General features: G+C 42.2%; 1 protein-coding gene and 1 pseudogene across 8 annotated transcripts in view; one reads left to right on the top strand and one right to left on the bottom strand.

Annotated features, from left to right (window-relative positions):
• Positions 1 to 22,429, bottom strand: part of XIAP (X-linked inhibitor of apoptosis) — a 52,126-nt gene that overhangs the window by 10,824 nt on the left and 18,873 nt on the right. For 6 of the 8 annotated variants that reach the window (XM_077988329.1, XM_077988327.1, XM_015128137.3 and 3 more), the window contains 4 exons: positions 13,506 to 14,414; positions 11,309 to 11,408; positions 8,603 to 8,681; positions 7,127 to 7,169 (listed from right to left, as the gene is read on the bottom strand). In XM_077988329.1, coding sequence (XP_077844455.1) covers positions 7,127 to 7,169; positions 8,603 to 8,681; positions 11,309 to 11,408; positions 13,506 to 14,414 — 1,131 coding nt within the window. Of the gene's footprint in view, positions 1 to 7,126; positions 7,170 to 8,602; positions 8,682 to 11,308; positions 11,409 to 13,505; positions 14,415 to 17,109; positions 17,587 to 22,429 lie in introns of those variants that run through there. The other 2 variants (XM_028842530.2, XM_077988331.1) reach the window with 2 other exon arrangements.
• Positions 21,048 to 21,758, top strand: LOC100427978 (partitioning defective 6 homolog beta pseudogene; annotated as a pseudogene).

Raw genomic sequence — 22,429 nt, 5'->3', positions numbered from 1 at the left:
TCCTAACACAGTGAAACCCCGTCTCTACTAAAAATACAAAAAAAAATTAGCCAAGCATAGTGATGGGCGCCTGTAGTCCCGGCTACTCGGAAGGCTGAGGCAGGAGAATGGCGTGAACCTGGGAGGCAGAGGTTGCAGTGAGCCGAGATCATGCCACTGCACTGTAGCCTGGGCGATCGAGCAAGACTCCGTCTAAAAAAAAAAAAAAAAAAGAAAAAAAAAGAAAACCTCTGTTGGGAGGTTATAATATAGAAAAAAGACCAGTTAGGAGACTACTACAATTGTCCAGATGAAAAACAAGGAAGGGCCTGAACTAGAGCAGAGTAAGTGGGAAAGTCTGAAGCAACATTAAAAAGGTGGAATCCATCAAATTTGATGATTAATTAAATGTAAAAGGATTACAGAGAGCAAAGAGCTTAGGAACACATAAATTACTGGGCAACCTTGTGAACTGTGGTACTATTAACCAATACAGGAGAAAAAAATGCAGGATTGGATTCAGTCTGAGTGGTTTTTAGAGATGCATTCTAGGTAGAAATGTCCAGAGGGCAACTATACATTGCTCTTTCTTGCTTCTATCTTTGACTTGTTTTTATTTTCAGTTTGTTTTGTTGCTCCTTTACTTGTGCCCATCTAATGAGATGTTGGTGGTTCCCTTCGAATCCCTCATCGACCCTTCTTAAAAATGGTCTTTCCAGCCAGGTGCAGTGGCTCACGCCTATAATCCCAGCACCTTGGGAGGCCGAGGTGGGTGGATCACCTGAGGTCAGGAGTTCAAGATCAGCCTGGCCAACATGGCAAAAAAAAACCCTGTCTCTACTAAAAATACAAAAATTAGCTGGGTGCAGTAGCATGTGCCTGTAGTCCCAGCTGCTCGGGAGGCTGATGCAGGAGAATCCCTTGAACCCGGGAAGCGGAGGTTGCAGTGAGCCAAGATTGCGCCACTGCACTCCAGCCTGGGTGATAGAGCGAGACTCTGCCTCAAAAGAAAAAAAAAAAAAGGTCTTTCCAGACACTTCCCCTACCAGCACCATCTTACTCTCATTTATACAGGTTTTATTATCCTCCTACTTCAATGTCCTGCAGGTATCTCAAACTCAACTTGCTAAAAACAAAAAGGAAGGACATGGACCCCTACCTCATACCATATACAAAAATTAACTCAAAATGGATCAAAGACCAGAATGTAAGATATAACACCATAAAACTCTTAGAAGAAAACATAGGTATAAACCTTGGTGACCCTGGATTAGGCAATGGTTTTTTAAATATGACATTAACAGCATGAGCAACACACACAAAAAAACAGATAAATTGGATTTCATAAAAATTAAAAACGTTTGGCCGGGCACAGCAGCTCACACCTGTAATCCCAGCACTTTGGAAGGCTGAGGCAGGTGGATCACCTGAGGTCAGGAGTTCGAGATCAGCCTCAACATGGAGAAATCCTGTCTCTACTAAAAATACAAAATTAGCCGGGCGTGGTGGTGCACGCCTGTAATTCCAGCTACTCAGGAGGCTGAGGCAGGAGAATTGCTTGAACCTAGGAGGCAGAGGTTGCGGAAAGCCAAGATCGTGCCATTGCACTCTAGCCTGGGTAACAAGAGCAAAACTCCGTCTCAAAAAAAAAAAAAAATTAAAGACGTTATGCTTCAAAGAATGCCAACAAGAAAGTGAAAAAGGTGGCCAGGTGCAGTGGCTCACGCCTGTAATTCCAGCACTTTGGGAGGCTGAGGTGGGTGGATCATGAGGTCAGGAGTTTGAGACCAGCCTGGACAACATGGTGAAACCCCATCTCCACTAAAAAAACAACAACAAAAATTAGCCAGCCATGGTGCTGCACACCTGTAATCCCAGCTACTCGGGAGGCTGAGGCAGAATTGCTTGAGCCCAGGAGGCGGAGGTTGCAATGAACAGAGATCGTACCACTGCACTCCAGACTGGGCAACAGAGCAAGACTCCATCTTGGGGGGAAAAAAAAAAGGAAACCCACAGAATGGGAGAAAATACTTGCAAATCATAAATCTGACAGGGACTTATATATATAAATAACTATAATCTTCATTTAGAAAGTAAAAGAGGCCAAAAAAAAAGAACTGTAATATATAATGATCTCTTTTAACTCAATAACAAAAAGGTAACCCATCTCCCCAGACTGTTCAGTAGAAAAAGAAGGACAACCCAAATAAAAAATGGTCAAGGCTGGGCACAGTGGATCACACCTGTAATCCCAGCACTTTGGGAGGCCGAGGGAGGCAGATTGTTTAATTCCAGGAGTTTGAGACCAGCCAGGGCAACAATGGCGAAACTTTCTCTCTATAAAAAATACAAAAATTAACTGGGTGTGGTGGCGCACACCTGTAGTCCCAGCTACGCAGAAGACTGAGGCAGCAGAATTGCTTGAGCCAGGGAGGTCGAGGCCACAGTGAGCGTGACTGTACTACTGTACTCCAGCCTGGGTGACTGAGCAAGACCCTGTCTCAAAAAAAAAAGAAAAAAGAAAAGAAAAAATGGGCCAGGCACGGTGGCTCACACCTGTAATCCCAGCACTTTGGGAGGCCAAGGTGGGTGGATCACCTGAGGTCAGGAGTTCAAGACCAGCGTGGCTAACATGGCAAAACCCCGTCCCTACTAAAAATGCAAAAATTAGCCTGGTGTGGTGGTGAGCACCTGTAATCCCAGCTACTAGGGAGGCTGAGGCAGGAGGATCGCTTGAACCCAGGAGGCAGAGGTTGCAGTGAGCCGAGATCGTACCACTGCACTCCAGCCTAGGCAACAGAGCAAGATTCCATCTCGGAAAAAAAAAAAAAAAAAAAAAAAAAGTCAAAGGAGATGAACAGACATTTCTACAAAGATTTACAAATGGACAATAAGCACATGAAAAGATGCTCAATATCATTAATCATCAGGGAAATGCAAAACAAAACCACAATGAGATACCACGTCACATCCACTAGAATGGCTGTGATAAATAAGACAGATAATGAATGTAGAGAAAATGAAATCCTCATACACTGCTGGTAGGAAAGTCAAAGGGTGCAGTCACTTTGGAAATCTGTCTGGTAGTTTATCAAAAGGTTAAATATAGAATAACCACATGACCCAGCAATTCCATCCCTGGATATATACCCAAGAGAATTGGGTATATAACATGTCTATACAAAAACTTTTATACATAAATGTTCGTAGAACCATCATTCATAATAGTCAAAAAGTAGAAACAAGCCAAATGTCAACTGAGAAATAGATAAACAAAATGTGGTATTATTTATATAATGGATTCTTTTTCTACAATAAAAAAGAATGAAATACTCATATATGCTACAACATGGATGCACCTTGAAGACACATATTACATTATTCCATTTATATTAAATGTCCAAAATAGGCAAAACCATAGAGACAGAAAATAGATTACTGTTTGCCTTGGCCTAGGGGTAGGGTGGGCAATGAAGAATGACTGTTCATGGGTGAGTATGGAGTTTCTTGTTGGGGTAATGACAGTGTTCTGCAATTAAATAGTAGTAATGCCACTCACTGCGCAGGGAGGAGCCCTGCTCTGCAGGAGTAGTCATGGAGCTGAATTTATGTTTTATTTATTTATTTACTTATTTTTGAGATAGAATCTCGGTCCATCACCCAGGCTGGAGTGCAGTAGCACGATCTCAGCTCACAGAAACCTCCGCCTCCCAGGTTCAAGCAATTTTTATGTCTCAGCCTCCCGAGTAGCTGGGACTAAAGGTGTGTGCCACCACGCCCCAGTAATTTTTGTATTTTTCTTTTTTTTGAGGCAGAGTTTTGCTCCTTTTTGCCCAGGCTGGAGTGCAATGGCGTGGTCTCGGCTCACTGCAACCCTCTGCCTCCCAGGTTCAAGCAATTCTCCTGCCTCAGACTCCTGAATAGCTGGGATTACAGGTGTGCAGCACCATGCTCAGCTAATTTTGTATTTTTAGTAGAGATGGAGTTTCACCATGTTGGCCAGGCTGTTCTCGAACTCCAGACCTCAGGTGATCCACCCGCCTCGGCCTCCCAAAGTGCTGGGATTACAGGCGTGAGCCACTGCACCTGGCAATTTTTGTATTTTTAGTACAGATGGGGATTCACCATGTTGGCCAGGCTGGTCTTGAACTCCTGACCTCAAGTGATCTGCCCACCTCGGCCTCCCAAAGTGCTGGGATTACAAGAGTGAGTCACCGCACCCAGCTGAATTTATTATTTTTTATATATAACAAAAAGAGTAGTAATGGTTGCCCAACCTTGTGAATATACTAAAAAAACCCTAAATTGTACACTTTATAGGATGAAATTTATATGTGAATTATATTTCAATTTTAAAACGTTAACCCTAAACCAGAGCCTCATCAGTCATAAAAAGATTAATATGCATCGTAACAATGATTAAATACCATAGAATATTATCAAGAAATGTTATAGAAGCTGGATGTAGTGGCACACATCTGTAGTTCTAGCTACTCAGGAGGCTGAGACAGGAGGATGACTTGAGCCCAGGAGTTTGAGGCTGCAATGAGCTATGATCATGCCTATGAATAGCCACTGCACTCTAGTCCAGGCAACACAGTGAGACTACGTCTCAAAAAAAAAAAAAAAAAAAAAAAGAAAGTGCTATAGTATCTTTGTTTCTTAGTAACTTTAACAATATAGGCTAGACTAAATGATTTCTTAGGTTGTATTGTTTATGCCCATTACAAAACCCATATCAAATAATATTAAACTAGCTCTCCCTCTCAAGAATACTTATGAATACCTATACATTACTGTCTTGCGTTATAATTCTATTCTCTTTTTTTTTTGAGACAGAGTTTTCGCTCTTGTTGCCCAGGTTGGAGTGCAATGGTGCGATCTCGGCTAACTGCAACCACCGCCTCCTGGATTCAAGCAATTCTCCTGCCTCAGCCTCCCAAGTACAGGCATGCACCACCAAGCCCGGCTAACTTTGTATTTTTAGTAGAGATGGAGTTTTGCCAAGTTGGTCAGTCTGGTCTCGAACTCCTGACCTCAGGTGATACACCTGCCTCAGCCTCTCAAAGTGCTGGGATTACAGGCGTGAGCCACCGCACCCAGCCCCTTGTAATTCTTAAGATACTAAATAGATGATGCTACCAATTTAGGAAGTGGGGAATCACTAGACATACTCTAAATTAAACTTTCTACTACTTTTGAAATATGATGCCTAAGTTGAAAATGAGATTTGCAGTGTGATGTAGGATTCAGAAGACCCTGCTTGCCGTCCTAGTTCCACTAATGATTTGTAATGTGACTGTGCGCAAGTCACTTAACCTCTCCGACTGTTTCTTCATCTGAAAAGTGGGGATAACAATTATCTTCCTTCCTTAGCATAATATCTTTCTCTGCCCACTTTTTGAGTTTTAAAACCTCTACTTCTCCATGAAGTAACAGGAGGTAAACAAAACAAATCTTACACCTCTGTGAAGAAGCTGGGGAAGGTACAATGACAGTATGGGATAAAGAAGCAGATGGGTTAGGGCTTATCATGGTAATGGCACACCAGTAGAAAAGTGAAATAATTCTGGCTTACTTAAGGAACCCTAGGTACAAAAAGACACTTCACCCTTTCTCTTGTGATTTTAGCAGAAATGGCAATGAAGTAGCCTATCAGTGTTCCTCCTGAACTTGGAAAAACTATCTGATGGCCTACTAACATTTTTAATACAGACACGTCTGACTGATTTTTTTTCTTTTCTTTTTGAGATGGAGTCTTGCTCTGTTGCCCAGGTTAGAGTGCACTGACATGATCTCAGCTGACTGCAACCTCCACCGCCCAGGTTCAAGTGATTATCCTGCCTCAGCCTTCCGAGTAGCTGGGACTACAGGCGCACACTATCACGCCCAGCTAATTTTTGTATTTTTAGGGTTTCGCCATGTTGGCTAGGATGGTCTTGAACTCCTCGGCCTCCCAAAGTGCTGGGATTACAGGTGTCAGCCACTGCACCCAGCCTCTGACTGCAATTTATAAGTACTTTATTAAATTATTTTTTGCTTTTGTTTTTGTTTTTGGAGACGGAATCTCGCTCTGTTGCCAGGCTTGAGTGCAGTGGCACGATCTTGGCTCATTGCAACCTCCACCTCCCGGGTTCAAGCGATTCTCCTGCCTCAGCCTCCCAAGTACCTGGGACTACAGGTGTGCACCACTACATCCAGCTAATTTTTTTTAAAAATTTTTAGTAGAGACGGAGTTTCACCATGTAGCCAGGATGGTCTCGATCTCCTGACGTTGTGATTCGCCTACCTCGGCCTCCCAAAGTGCTGGGATTACAGGCGTGAGCCACCACGCCCGGCCGCCTAAATTCTTAAATTTATAGTAACGTCATCTCAAATAAATATATCATGGTGACCTTGGAAGAACATGCTTATCTTTCTACCCTATAAATGACAAGTATGATAAATTAGCAGTTAAATTAAAAGGATAGTTGGGCCGGGCGCGGTGGCTCAAGCCTGTAATCCCAGCACTTTGGGAGGCCGAGATGGGCGGATCACGAGGTCAGGAGATCGAGACCATCCTGGCTAACACGGTGAAACCCCGTCTCTACTAAAAAAATACAAAAAACTAGCCGGGCGAGGTGGCGGGCGCCTGTAGTCCCAGCTACTCGGGAGGCTGAGGCAGGAGAATGGCGTAAACCCTGGAGGCGGAGCTTGCAGTGAGCTGAGATCCGGCCACTGCACTCCAGCCTGGGTGACAGAGCGAGACTCCGTCTCAAAAAAATAAATAAATAAATAAAATAAAATCTGGCCGGGCGCGGTGGCTCAAGCCTGTAATCCCAGCACTTTGGGAGGCCGAGACGGGTGGATCATGAGGTCAGGAGATCGAGACCATCCTGGCTAACACGGTGAAACCCCATCTCTACTAAAAAATACAAAAAACTAGCCGGGCGAGGTGGCGGGCGCCTGTAGTCCCAGCTACTCAGGAGGCTGAGGCAGGAGAATGGCGTAAACCCGGGAGGTGGAGCTTGCAGTGAGCTGAGATCCGGCCACTGCACCCCAGCCTGGGCGACAGAGCAAGACTCCGTCTCAAAAAAAAAAAAAAAAAAAATTAAAAAAAAAAATAAAATAAAAATAAAAGGATAGTTAATTTAACAAGCATATTTACCAATTCTTCTAGTTAGTGATGGTGTTTTCTCAGTAGTTCTTACCTGTAACAGAAATAGGAATTGTAAGTTAGAATTATTTTTGGTAGAGGCAATCATTTCCATTTGAAAAGTTAAATTAATCATAAATTTAAAATAAATTGGCTTTATTTCAATTCAATATATGAATATTCACAAGAGGCATAGCCTGATGGAGCTAGAAGGAAGTTATAAGATATCTAATCTAATCCCTTCATTTTACAAACAAGAAGTTGAGGCCCAGGGAGAACGAATGACTTCAGGGTAGAGTCATTGGGGGAACTCTAGTCTCCCATTTTAGTCCAGGGTTCTTTCCACCTATTACTGATGCCTTGGCCACCTCAGTTCATCCTATCAATTTATTTATTTATTTGTTTATTTATTTATTTATTTTTTATTTTTGAGACGGAGTGTCACTCTTGTTGCCCAGGCTGGAGTGCAGTGGCACGATCTCAGCTCACTGTAACCTCAGCCTCCCAGGTTCAAGCAATTCTCCTGCCCCAGTCTCCCCAGTAGCTGAGATTACAGGTGCGCGCCATCGTGCCTGGCTAATTTTTTGTATTTTTAGTAGAGATGGGGTTTCATGATGTTGGCCAAGCTGGTCTCGAACTCCTGACCTCAGGTGATTCATCCGCCTCAGCCTCCCAAAGTGCTGGGATTACAGGTGTGAGCCGCTGCACCCAGCACCCATCCTATCAATTTAGATATATTTTTAAGATTTTAAATAATGTCTGCAAAAAGTTTAAAACTACTTTTGAGTACAAAGCACATTATACGAAGATCTAATTTCAGAAGGCTAAGGGACTTTTAGTATTTTAGTTCTTCAAGCCCATTTTTGCCTACAGTGATACTTAAATCAGTTCATCCTGATTATCTTTTCACAAATTTACTTCAGGTAAAGAATAAGAAACACTTTTTAGGCTCTCTCTCTCTCTCTTTTTTTTTTTTTTTTTTTTAAGAGAGAGGGTTTCCCTTTCTCACTCAGGCTGGAGTACAGTGGAATGAACATGGCTCACTGAATCCTCTGACCTTTTGAGCTCAAGCGATCCTCCTGCCTCAGCCTCCCAAGTAGCTGGGACTACAGGCATGTACCAAAAGTCTGGCTAATTGGTTTTTAAAATTTTTTGTAGAGACAGGGTCTCACTATGTTGTCTAGGCTGATCTCAAACTCCTGGGTTCAAGTGATCCTCTCGCCTTGGCCTCTCAAAATATTAGAATTACAGGTGTGAAACACTGTGCCTGGCTAGCTCTCACTCTTAAAGCCCATCATACATTTATTATTTTGTTTTTAACTTAAAATTTGTGTTTTCATGTAATGTATACATATATTGATTTATAATACTATACTGAGAATTTTGCATGAAGAAATAACTATAAACAAATGATATAATATAAATTACATAATGAAAATATAATTTGAAATATAAATTTGAAAATATAAATTATATAATGAGACTTACCAGACATTCCTCAAGTGAATGGGTTAAATGAATATTGTTTATATATTCTTGTCCCTTCTGTTCTAACAGATATTTACACCTAAACAATTAAAAGGTTAAACTTTAGTAGCTGATAAATTAGTGAAGTACAAGCAAAGATATAATCTCCATCATATTAATTCTATTAATTCCATTAACTTGCTTTTCAGTACTTCTAAGGAGCCACAAAGTAAAATGTTACCCAATTCCCTATCCCACTGTCATTTTAAGGTTAAAAAAGTTCCCTTTGTTATGTTACCTATGCTAATGTTAGTAGAGCAAAAAATATCAACTTGAGAACTTTCTAAAACAAGTTATTAAATTAGCACCTTGACTTTTTTTTTTTTTTGAGACAGAGTCTCGCTCTGTCACCCAGGTTGGAGTGCAGTGGCATGATCTTGGCTCACTGCAACATCCGCCTCCCGGGGTTCAAGCAATTCTCCTGCCTTAGCCTCCTGAGTAGCTGGGATTACAGGCATGCACCACTACGCCCAGCTAATTTTTGTATTTTCAGTAGAGACAGGGTTTCACCATATTGGCCAGGCTGGTCTCAAACTCCTCACCTCAAGTGATCTGCCTGCCTCAGTCTCCCAAAGTGCTGGGATTGTAGGCATGAGCCACCACGCCCATCTTAACAGGTTTTATTTAAAGAATTAACCAATTGCCCATTTAAATGGAATTCTTTAGGCTTTTCAATATTTATTTTTAAAGTTGTTTAAGGCTAAGATTTCTTTTCAAATGATCGCTCTGAAGTTTGGGTTTTTATTTTTATTTTTTTGAGACGGAGCTTCACTCTTGTTGCCCAGGCTGGAGTGCAATGGCACGATCTTGGCTCACTGCAACCTCTGCCTCCCGAATACCTGGGATTACAGGCATGCGCTACCACGCTCGGCTAATTTTGTATTTTTAGTAGAGACAGGGTTTCTCCATGTTGTTCAGGCTGGTCTCAAACCCCCGACCTCAGGTGATCCACCCACCTTGGCCTCCCAAAGTGCTGGGATTACAGGCGTAAGCCACCATGCCCGGCTGTTTTTTTTGTTTGTTTGTTTTCGTTTTTTGTTTTTTTTTTTTTTTGAGACAGGGTCTCACTCTGTTGCCCAGGCTGGAGTGCAGTGGCACCGAGTGCAGTGGCGTCAGCTCACTACAACCTCTGCCTCCCCAGCTCAAGTGATCCTCTTACCTCAGTCTCATGAGTAACTGGAACTACAGGTGTGTGCCACCATGACTGGCTAATTGTTTTTCATATTTTTTTGTAGAGACAGGGTCTCACTATGTTGCCCAGGCTGGTCTCGAACTCTTGGGCTCCAGCAATCCACCCGCCTCATCCTCCCAAAGTGCTGGGATTACAGGCGCGAGCCACCACACCCCAACCAGAGATCTCAAAATGTGAACAACTGTATGTCATAGAGATAATGAGATACGCTAATATTTCCTAGGGGTATGATGATTTCTTAAGGAATCTCCTTGGCAATATGGGCTCTCATGCTGATCATAAAAGAGCCTACTTCCAACAATAAAAAAGCACACATTTTCTAATTTGTATTTAAAAATTGGATAATCTAGAGGCCAAGCACGGTGGCTCATGCTTGTAAACCCAGCACTTTGGGAGGCTGAGGCGGGTGGATAACCTGAGGTTGGGAGTTCAAGACCAGCCTGACCAACATGGTGAAACCCCGTCTCTACTAAAAATACAAAAAATTAGCCGGGCGTGGTGGCGGGCACCTGTAATCCCAGCTACTCGGGAGGCCGAGGCAGGAGAATCACTTGAACCCAGGAGGCAGAGATTGCAGTGAGCTGAGATAGCACCACTGCACTCCAGCCTGGGCGACAAGAGCAAAACTCTTGTTTCAAAAAAAAAAAAAAGAAAAAGAAATGGGATAATCTAGAGGCCAGGCACAGTGGTTCACACCTGTAATCCCAGCACTTTGGGAGGCCGAGGCAGGCCAATCATCTGAGGTCAGGAGTTCAAGACCAGCCTGGCCAACATGGTGATACCCTGTCTTTACTAAAAAATACAAAAATCAGCCAGAATCCCAGCACTTTGGGAGGCCGAGGTGGGCAGATCACAAGGTCAGGAGATCAAGACCATCCTGGCCAACATGGTGAAGCCCTGTCTCTACTAAAAATACAAAAAATTAGCTGGGCATGGTGGCACTTACCTGTAGTCCCAGCTACTTGGGAGGCTGAGGCAGGAGAATCGCTTGAACCCGGGAGGCGGAGGTTGCAGTGAGCCAAAATCGCACCACTGCATTCCAGCCTGGCAACAGAGTGAGACTCCATATCAAAAAAAAAAAAAAAATTAGCCAGGCATGGTGGCAGTGGCGGGTGCCTGTAATTCCAGCTACTCAAGAGGCTGAGGCACAAAAATCGCTTGAACCTGGGAGGCGGAGCGTGCAGTGAGCCAAGATTGCACCACTGCACTCCAGCCTAGGCAAGAGAGTGAAACTCTGTGTTAAAAAAAAAAAAAAAAAAGAAAAGAAATGGGATATTCTGAATGTCATAGATATGACACATGAACAGTGAATGTTTTGGTCATCAGAGAAGGCTTATAAACCTTCCTCATTTTTATAAACCTAGCATGAATTTCAAGCCATAGTGAAGGCAAAAATAGTTGAGGTAAAAAGTAATTCAAGTCTCCCACTGCATGCTATCCAACTTGCCTGTACAATGAACAATTAAATATCTTACCCTGGATACCATTTAGCATGTTGCTCCCAAGGGTCTTCACTGGGCTTCCAATCAGTTAGCCCTCCTCCACAGTGAAAGCACTTTACTTTATCACCTTCACCTACGAAAACACACAGGAATATATGTATTTGTGCAATTAGAAGCTTACACAAAAATATTCATTTAACACCTAAAAATTAAGCACATCTGAAAAACATGAAAATCTCGCAGCTTAAAACAAGACATTCAAATTCACATCTAAGTAACAGATATGATCTTTATCCTTTGAGGAAGAAATACACACTAAATTCACTGATTCAATCTGAGGTATTTTTTACAGAAGACAAAAATAAAACTGCCAAGTTTTATGTTAAAAACTAAAATTGTTATTTTTTATTTTTTTTTTGAGACTGAGTCTTGCTCTGTTCCCCAGACTGGAGTGCAATGGCTCAGTCTTGGCTCACTGCAACCTTTGCCTCCCGAGTTCAAGCGATTCTCCTGCCTCAGCCTCTCAAGTAGCTGGGATTACAGGCATGCGCCACCATACCTGGCTAATTTTTTATATCTTTGGTAGAGATGGGGTTTCACCATGTTGGCCAGCCTGATCTTGAACTCCTGACCTCAAGTGATCCACCCGCCTCGGCCTCCCAAAGTGCTGGGATTACAGGCGTGAGCCACTGCGCCTGGCATACTTTATTTTCATTTATTTATTTATTTATTTATTTATTTATTATTATTACTATTTTTTTTCTGAGATGGAGTTTTACTCTTGTTGCACAGGCGGGAGTGCAATGGCTTGATCTCGGCTCACTGCAACCTCTGCCTCCTGGGTTCAAGTGATTCTCCTGCCTTAGCCTCCCGAGTAGCTAGGATTACAGGCACGTGCCACCACGTCCAGGTAATTTTTGTATTTTTAGTAGAGACGGGGTTTCGCCATGTTGGCCAGGCTGGTCTTGAGCTCCTGACCTCAGGTGATCCACCCACCTCAGCCTCCCAAAGTGCTGGGATTACAGGCGTGAGCCACTGAGCCCAGCCATACTGTCTTTTTAGTATGTTATTTGGGCCACCAATATTGTACTTACTGTTTCAAACTGTGAAACTTTAAAACTGATGTTATGTTCCAAGTATTAGTAACATTAAAGTTCTACATAATGAAATTATGAGACAAGTTTCTCTAAGTTTATAGCAACATGACACTAAACAAACCTTCAAGATTACTATATGATGGTACATAAATAAAATCTTTTGAAATAACCAATATTTTATAGGCATTATTCAATCTTAAAATAAATGGGTCAAATATATAATGGTATAATTTTAAAAAATATCTTTAGAAGCAATCACTCCAACGGCCCTTCCTGACATGTCTACCACAGTCCATTTGAAAGCACTCATATGGCCAAGCGCGGTGGCTCATGCCTGTAATCCCAGCACTTTGGGAGGCCAAGGTGGGTGGATCACAAGGTCAGGAGTTTGAGACCAGCCTGGCCATGGTGAAACCCCGTCTCTACTAAAAGTACAAAAATTAGCCAGGCGTGGCGCATGCACCTGTAATCCCAGCACTTTGGGAGGCCAAGGCAGGTGGATCACCTGAGGTCAGGAATTTGAGACCAGCTTGACCAACAGGGAGAAACCCTGTCTCTACTAAAAATACAAAATTAGCCAGGCGTGGTAGCACATGCCTGTAATCCCAGTCACTCAGGAGGCCAAGGCAGGAGAATCGCTTGAACCCAGGAGGCAGAGGTTGCAGCGAGCCTAAATCTCGCTATTGCGCTCCAGCCTGGACAACAAGAGCGAAACTCCGTCTCAAAAAAAAAAACAAAAAAAAAACAACAAAAAGAAGTTATTGTGAAGTTTAGAGAAAATGCATGAGGTATATGTATTTACTTACAGTAAGTGCTCAATAAATGATGGTTAATATTACTATTAGACCCATTTTGCTATTGGGGATGCTACCATCTTTTGCAAGTTATCTACTTCCTAAAAACAATTACATGAAGAGAAGCATGACTCATAATATGGTAGTCTTTTTCACATAAATTCAGTAGTTACATTACAGGTTCAACATAAGAGTTCACAGAATAATACGGATATATATATAATCATGCCAAGTTATACCTAAATATTTACCAGTTCAGGGGGCTAAGGGCATCTATTTACTTTTTACGAGCCCTGGCAAAGTTGGGAAGCTATTTATTGGTTTTATAATAAAGTTTACCTAAAGCATAAAATCCAGCTCTTGCAAGCTGCTCCTTGTTAACTGAGTATATCCATGTCCCAAAAGTAATGATCCGTGCTTCATAATCTGCCATGGATGGATTTCTTGGAAGATTTGTTGAATTTGGGAAATTCCTATCAGAACTCACAGCATCAGATTCACTTCGAATATTAAGATTCCGGCCCAAAACAAAGAAGCAATTAGGAAAGTGTCGCCTGTGTTCTGACCAGGCACGATCACAAGGTTCCCAATTTTTCAGTTTTCCACCACAACAAAAGCACTGCACTTGGTCACCAATACCTGTGTAGTAGAGTCCAGCACTTGCTAACTCTCTTGGGGTTAGGTGAGCATAGTCTGGCCAGTTCTGAAAGGACTTTAATCTAGCTTCTTCACTATACATGGCAGGGTTCCTCGGGTATATGGTGTCTGATATATCTACAACCTGCCCAGTTCTCAAAAGATAGTCTGCATGTGTCTCAGATGGCCTGTCTAAGGCAAAATGATTTCTGCTTCCCAGATAGTTTTCGACTTTGTACTGACCATTCTGGATACCAGAATTTGTAGACTGCGTGGCACTATTTTCAAAATAAAAGCCATTGATAAATCTGCAATTTGGGGATACTTTCCTGTGTCTTCCAACTGCTGAGTCTCCATATTGCCATCTATCTACAGCTGCATGACAACTAAAGCACCGCACGGTATCTCCTTCACCAGTATAAAGAAACCCTGCTCGTGCCAGTGTTGATGCTGAAACAGGACTACTACTTGGAAAATCTGCAAAAGTTTTTAATCTATTAAACTCTTCTACAAATTCTTCTTCCTTATTGATGTCTGCAGGTACACAAGTTTTAGATCCTTCAAAACTGTTAAAAGTCATCTTCTCTTGAAAATAGGACTTGTCCACCTTTTCTAAAAAGAGAACATTATATTAGGAAATCCAAAATGTGAAACACAAGCAATAGACTTTTGTTATAGGAGCTAACAAATTATCACTTATGACATAAAAATAACTACACAACTGCTAAGAAACATTCTAAATACTAGGGTTTAACATTACATCATTCAAGTCATAAAGTAAAATCTAGCATTTTTGTTTTCTCTTTTTGAGGAAAGTAATATTTAAGCAGGCAGCATAAAACTAATAATTTTTAAATGCTTATTTTACATAAATATGTAAACTGTGATGCAGAATATATTATAATTATTAACCATGTCAAATCATTAATTAGGAAAAACATGAAAGAAGCATAAAATATGCAGATTATTAAAGTCTGTACGTAATTGTTATAATGAATCATTATATATTCAAGGCATCAAAGTTCAGTTTTTACAAATTAAAAAATGTTCAGAATGTTAATGAATTAATTTTAATATTTCTTTGCTTAGCAAAATATGTTTTAATCATAATATTGGTTCCAATGTGTTCTTTAAGAGTATGAAATATTTCTGATTTTCATGCATGAACCAGATCCCCTTTTTTGTTGTAACTGGATAATTACAGATATATATGTAATACTGCCCTCTAGAGAGTGGCTCAGGAGAAACTCTAAGTACCTGCAAACCTTAATTGCTTTTTTTTTTTTTTTTTTTGCCCATGACATACATGTGCCCTGCAGTTACTTTTGCTATTAACTGCCCTTGGTAGCCAGGCGCAGTGGCTCATGCCTGTAATCCCAGCACTTTGGGAGGCCGAGGCGGGCGGATCACGAGGTCAGGAGATTGAGACCATCCTGGCTAACAGGGTGAAACCCCGTCTCACCTAAAAATACAAAAAATTAGCCGGGCATGGTTGTGGGCGCCTGTAGTCCCAGCTGCTGGGGAGGCTGAGGCAGGAGAATGGCGTGAACCCAGGAGGCCGAGCTTGCAGTGAGCCGAGATCGCAACACTGCACTCCATCCTGGGCGGCAGAGCGAGACTCCGCCTCAAAAAAAAAAAAAAAAAAACAAAACTTCCCCTTGGTCAAGTAACAATCTGTTCAAATGGAAGATAAGTATTGTTGCAGTCTTATTAGAGCTGCCAAATTACAGCTGTGTAATTTTAACCCAGATAAAATACTAAAGAGAACCCATTAGGTTATGAGAAGGATAGCAAGATAATTTATCTTCCAAACCTGGACACTTCTCAAAGTGAAAAATCACACTAGCAATAATCACACTGGGACAACAGGCATAAATCAGGGTTGCCCCAGGCAAACTAGAGCATATGGTAACCCTAGCTATGAGGCAAACCTGGTTCTCCAGAATCTCCCACATTGCCTGATAATGTGCTCAATATAAACTTGTCAAAGGCAAAATAATGGTAACAAGAACTCTGTCTCTATATTATATGTGCATTAATTGATTTTTTTTTTTTTTTTGAGATGGAGTTTTGCTCTTGTTGCCCCGGCTGGAGTGCAATGGCGTGATCTTGGCTCACTGCAACCTCTGCCTCCTGGGTTCAAGCGATTCTCCTGCCTCAACCTCTCAAGTAGCTGGGATTACAGACATGCACCACCATGCCCAGCTAATTTTGTATTTTTTAGCAGAGACGGGGTTTCTCCAGGTTGGTCAGGTTGGTCTTGAACTCCCGACCTCAGGTGATCCCCCACCTCGGCCTCCCAAAATGCTGGGATTACAGGCATGAGCCAAAAGGTCGAGCCATTGATTTCTTGAGAAGAATTAGCCAGCTCTTTTGCCTTTATGTTGACACAATATGTCTTAGAATTTAATCTCTTTTGGAGTAATGTTCAACACAAAGCAAGTTGGCAATGGACTTGTCTTTCCTGGCCATGTCAACTTATAGTGGTATTAACTCATACCTCAACAGCTGAGTTATATCTGCATAAAACTTTTGGAATAGTCTCCATGACTTTTGATGAATTATCATTTCCTAGATGTCTGAAAACATTCCAACATTAGCTTCAGGGCCCTCTGTTGAATCAGCATAATAAACCGAATGACAAAAATCAAGATTCAAAGAAACCAAGGCTGATCAAACCCCTTGTTCTACTCTTTTCCCTCTTCTCACTCTGCACTTGACTAGTCTTAAGAAAAAAACCAGTCGGTCATAGTGGCTCACGCCTGTAATCCCAGCACTTTGGGAAGCCAAGGTGGGCAAATCACCTGAGGTCGGGAGTTCGAGACCAGCTAGACCAACATGGTGAAACCGTCTCTACTAAAAAACACAAAATTAGCCAGGCGTGGTGGCACATGCCTGTAATCCCAGCTACTTGGGAGGCTGAGGCAGGAGAATCACTTGAACCCAGGAGGCGGAGGTTGCAGTGAGCGGAGATCGCACCATTGCATTCCAGCCTGGGCAACAAGAGCGAAACTCTTGTCTCAAAAAAATAAATAAATAAATAAAATAAAAGTAAAAAACCAAAGCTACCTGATAGGCTAATGAGATAACATTTAATAGGGGTAAGTGTAAAGTCTTACATCTGGTTTTTTAAAAATATCTGGTGCATAGGCCGGGTGCAGTGACTCATGCCTATAATCTCAGCACTTTGGGAGGCCAAGGCAGCCGGATAACTTGAGGTCAGGAGTTTGAGACCAGCCTGGCCAACATGGTGAAACCCCTATCTCTACTAAAAATACAAAAATTAGCCAGGCGTGGTGGCAGGTACCTGTAATCCCAGCTACTCGGGAGGCTGAGACAGAAGAATCCCTTGAACCCGGGCAGCGGAGGTTGCAGTGAGCCAAGATCATGTCACTGCACTCCATCCTGGGCAACAGAGTGAGGCTCCATCTCAAAAAAAGAAAGAAAGAAAAAAAAAAGGGCCGGGTGCAATGGCTCATGCCTATAATCCCGGGACTTTGTGAGGCCAAGGAGGGTGGGTCACCTGAGGTCAGAAGTTCAAGACCAGCCTGACCAACATGGAGAAACCCCATCTCTACTTTAAAAAAAAAAAAAAAGAAACAAAGAAAATTAGCCAGGCGTGGTGGCAGACTCCTGTAATCGCAGCTACTCGGGAGGCTGAGGCAGGAGAATTGCTTGAACCCAGGAGGTGGAGGTTGCAGTGAGCTGAGATCGTGCCACTGCACCCCAGCCTGGGTGACAGAGCGAGCGTCTCAAAAAAAAAAAAAAAAAAAAAAATCTGTTGCATAACTAAAAGAAAATGGAGACTTGGTTTAAGAAAAAATCACATAAAGGCAATCCTCCAGATTAAACCTTGGAATTTTAATTAATTACAAATTCATCATGAGCCAACATTACAAGTTGACTAAAAAACTTACAGCAACTTCAGGCTGCATTAGTGTCCAGATGTGCAACATCCAGATCCAATTCAGCTACCAAGGGATATTATTTCCAGTTCCAAATACATTTTGGAAAGGACATTAACAAAGTTTAATGTCCTTAGGGAGCAATTGGGATGATAAAAATGATATCATATGAGAAATAGTTAGAATAGCAAAGGATATTTATCGCAAAGGGTGGAAAAATTGTGAGGGGAAGGGTAGGGAGGATAGACTGATATCTAAAAGGTTATCATGTAGAAAAGAGATCCACATTTTGTATAGCTTGAGGGCAGAATTAAGGTCATTAAATACAACTATAAACAGCCAATTTTAACCCAAGGATGAGCTTTATAACAATTGATATAGCAACAAATGGATTGGGTTGCCTTGTAGATTATGAGTTCCTCCTATCACTTAAAGGAGCTTCAGCATGGACTAGGAGACTGGATTAAACATTTCCAAGTCTATAATTATCCTGAAGAATTAATGCTCAGTATAATTCAAAACACATGAGAATTGCCTTCCCTGGGGTGTTAAATTTTATTTCAAGTCAATCAAAATAGATGTAAGTGGTCAGGCACAGTGGCTCATGCCTGTAATCCCAACACTTTGGGAGGCTAAGGTGGGTGGATCACTTGAGGTCAGGAGTTCAAGACCAGCCTGGCCAACATGGTGAAACCCCATCTCTACCAAAAAATGCAAAAATTAGCCAGGCATGGTGGCACACGCCTGTAATCCCAGCTACTCGGGAGGCCAAGGGACGAGAATCACCTGAACCTGGGAGGCAGAGGTTGCAATGAGCCGAGATTGTGCCACTGCACTCCAGCCTAGGTGACAGAGTAAGACTTCATCTCAAAAAAAGAAAAAACAAAGTATAAAATCAAAGATATTCTCATTTCACAATTTTGTGTAGTTCAAGTAGTCACCCTATTTCAGAAAATATTAGATAAAACCATCATTCAACATGAGCAGGAGAATCTCAATTTGAAGCTTTTGAGTGGAGATCTTGTCTTCCCAGAGGTTGTTTCCATGCTAATAGTTCAGATTTCACTCTTTTGAAAAGTAAATATTTATTTAGAAGCACTCAAGTGAACAATATATACACATTAGCAGAGTGTGAGCTTTTTGAGAAGGAGGAAAAAACAGAATTACCAGAGAGTTTAAGAGTGAAAGGTGGAAGGATGACTGATGAACGACAGAAACCTTGGCTTTGGAGGAAGGCACCAAACAAAAAGGGTAAGATAGGGTAAAAAAATATAGGATCTAAGTGAAATGGAGGAGGGAAAAATGATACCACAGAAAACAAGTATATATGGAGCAGAAGAATTGAGAATATAGAAGAAAATAGGGTACGAATATTGGACAAGGGTGACAAAAAGGTTTTTGAAGTGAAAAGGTGTGGGTGCAATAAAGTATGCTGGGATAATTTAAGGCTTCTCTGTGAAAGCATCTTCAGGCTTTGTACTGGGTATGTGGAAAGGCAGGAAGGCATGGAAAGAGAAGAATGTCAAAGAAAGCTTTTGGTATAAAGGGGCTGGGCAGTCAGGAATCTTAAGGGTAACGGTAGTTGGGAAAATAGCACTATGGAAGCAAAAAATGGGACAAAAAGGACCAGCAAGCAATGGTGCATGTTTAAATGAAGGGTTTGGGAGATTCTACAATGGTAATATGTAAGGTTTTACAGTATACATGTACGTACAGACATTTAGTCCAGTCAACTGTGTAAAGAGAGCCACCAGGAGGTGCCAAGGAGAGGAGGTTGACAGCTAGTCTAGCGAGAATGTGGGAATGCGGAGGTGGGGGATACAGAGACAAAGGCACATACAAAACCCTGGTGTCTGTAGATGACACAAAAGTTTCTATTTCTCCTTTTTTTTTTTTTTTTTTTTTTTGAGACAGAGATTTTTGCTCTTGTTGCCCAGGCTGGAGTGAAATGACATGATCTCAGGTCACTGCAACCTCCGCCTTCCAGGTTCAAGCCATTCTCCTGTCTCAGTCTCCCAAGTAGTTGGAATTACAGGTGCCCGCCACCACGCCTGGCTAATTTTTGTATTTTTAGAAGAGACAGGATTTCAACATGTTAGCCAGGCTGGTCTTGAACTGCTGACCTCAGGTGATCCACCTGCCTCGACCTTCCAAAGTGCTGGGATTACAGGCATGAACCACTGTGCCCAGTGGCTTTTTTAAAAAATTATTATTAGGGTTTTCCTTTTTTTTTTTGAGACGGAGTTTCTCTTGTTGCCCAGGCTGGAGTACAATGGCACGATCTTGGCTCACTGCAACCTCTGCCTCTCGGGCTCAAGTGATTCTCCCACCTCAGCCTCCTGAATGACTGGGATTACAGGCACCCGCCACCACACCCGGCTAATTTTGTATTTTTAGTAGAGACGGGATTTCTCTATGGTGGTCAGGCTGGTCTTGAACTCCTGACCTCAGGTGCTCCGTCCGCCTCGGCCTCCCAAAGTGCTGGGATTACAGGCGTGAGCCACCGTGCCCAGCCTTAAGGTTTTCTTTTTTGAGACAGAGTCTTGTTCTGTCACCCAGGCTGGAGGGCAGTGGCTCAATCTCGGCTCACTGCAACCTCCACCTCCCAGGTTCAAGGGATTCTCCTGCCTCAGCCTTCCGAGTAGCTGGGACAACAGGCGCGTGCCACCACGCCCAGCTAATGTTTTGTATTTTTAGTAAAGACGGGGTTTCACCGTATTAGCCAGGATGGTCTCGATCTCCTGACCTCGTGATCCGCGCCTCGGCCTCCCAAAGTGCTGGGATTACAGGCGTGAGCCACTGCGCCCGGCCAATGTTTTCAAATACATAGAACAAAGGCTATTTTAATGGGGAAAATGATATAAGGTAGAATGCATGCCAGACTGCCACTGTGTGAAAATGTATACTTATAGACAAGACTCGGAAAGTAATATTAAATAAATCGGGAAAATGTTAAGGTGACGGGATTATAGGTGATCTTTTTCTCCAGAATGTCTTTAATAATATTGTCACTTAAAATCTCTCTTTCTGGCCGGGCGCAGTGACTCACGCCTGTAACCCCAGCACTTTGGGAGGCTGAGGCGTGCGGATCACGAGGTCAGGAGATCAAGACCCTCCTGGTTAACACGGTGAAACCCCGTCTCTACTAAAAATACAAAAGATTAGCCAGGCGTGGTGGAGGGCACCTGTAGTCCCAGCTACTTGTGAGGCTGAGGCAGGAGAATGGCGTGAACCTGGGAGGCGGACCTTGCAGTGAGCTGAGATCGAGCCACTGCACTCCAGCCTGGGTGACAGAGAGAGACTCCGTCTCAAAAAAACAAAAAATCTCTCTTTCTCTGGTTTTGTCAACCACAGAAAAAGGTTATGTCCAGTCATTGCTATGCCCTAAGACTTCAGACCTGTGTCTTCAATCATAGATGTGGATGTTCTACCAGGAAGTAAGCATCCCCTAGGATTCTATATCCAAGATGGTTTTAGCCTAAGGGAGACACCACATGGCTTAGAGAGCATCCCAGGGAACTTTTATATCCCGGCTTGTTCCAGGCCTGGCTCACAGCACAGAACTATGAAATGTTAATGATGACGTTTTTAGAAGTTGATGGTACATAAGCTTCAGGGAAGCGTCTCAATCAAGTAAACAGACATGATGAGTGCCAACAGCAGCCACTTCATCCTAACAGTGAGACCAGCAACCAGGAGAATAATGTTACTGGGAACAGTCAGACTTCTGGCAGCTCCAGCCAATCTGCTGATAATAGCCTTCTTGCCTATCCACAGCAGACTGAACCAAACTTTGAGCCAAAGGATGAAGGCAGTGGGGAAGGTGACATTACTGTTTAAGATAATGATGTGCCACAGAAGACTGCTAAAGCCATTCCTACCATCAAAAGCCTGGAATCGTTAACACAAACAGAACAAACTCACTTTTGAGTCTCGACAGAATGATTTTACTTCTTCTAATTAAGTGAGTTTAGTAGTAGTACAAACAGAATTTGAAACACATGCTCCAGATCAAAAACTCTTAGAAGATGTAACTATCATAACATCATGAAACCATCATTTGAATGTTTTCTGAATGAGGATGTCATAGGACTTGTAAATTTGGGTAGTTTAAGAGCTTTTAAACCTCTGAGCCAACGACCTAGAATAGGCATGAGAACAATAATATTACAAGCTTGAAATGCTATTAAAATAAATAGAAACAGAAAGTAGATTAGTGGTTGCCTAGGGCTGGGCGGGGGAGGGAATAGGAAGTGACTATAAATGGTTACTGGGGTTGTTTCTGGAGTAATGAAAATGTTCTAAATTTAGATTGTGGTGACAGTTGCACAACTCTGCATACACTAAAAGCCACTGAACTATATACTTTAAATGGATCTTATGGTATATATCTTAATAAAGCTGTCAAAATGTTATTAAAATAGTAGTTTGGTAACTGCATAAACTTTGGAGGATCAGAGGTGATTTTAAGTATAAAACAATGGGGCTTCTGCTAATGAAATTATGTGCTTTTGATATGGAAAATGGGATGTTAGTACATTTTCAGAACTACATGAGAGGACTAAGTCATTTCTGTTTGAAGTGGTTACATATTTAACCTGTTTCACAGAGCCCAGTGAATTTTTCCTTTAACTATATTTTTTAAATTCTTTTTTTTTTTTTTTTTTTTGAGATGGAGTCTCACTCCCAGGCTGGAGTGCAGTGGCGTGATCTTGGCTCACC

The sequence above is a fragment of the Macaca mulatta genome, chromosome X, assembly GCF_049350105.2.
Source record: "Macaca mulatta isolate MMU2019108-1 chromosome X, T2T-MMU8v2.0, whole genome shotgun sequence".
In the NCBI taxonomy this organism is placed as follows: Eukaryota; Metazoa; Chordata; class Mammalia; order Primates; family Cercopithecidae; genus Macaca; species Macaca mulatta.
This window is presented reverse-complemented; position numbering and strand designations above follow the sequence as displayed.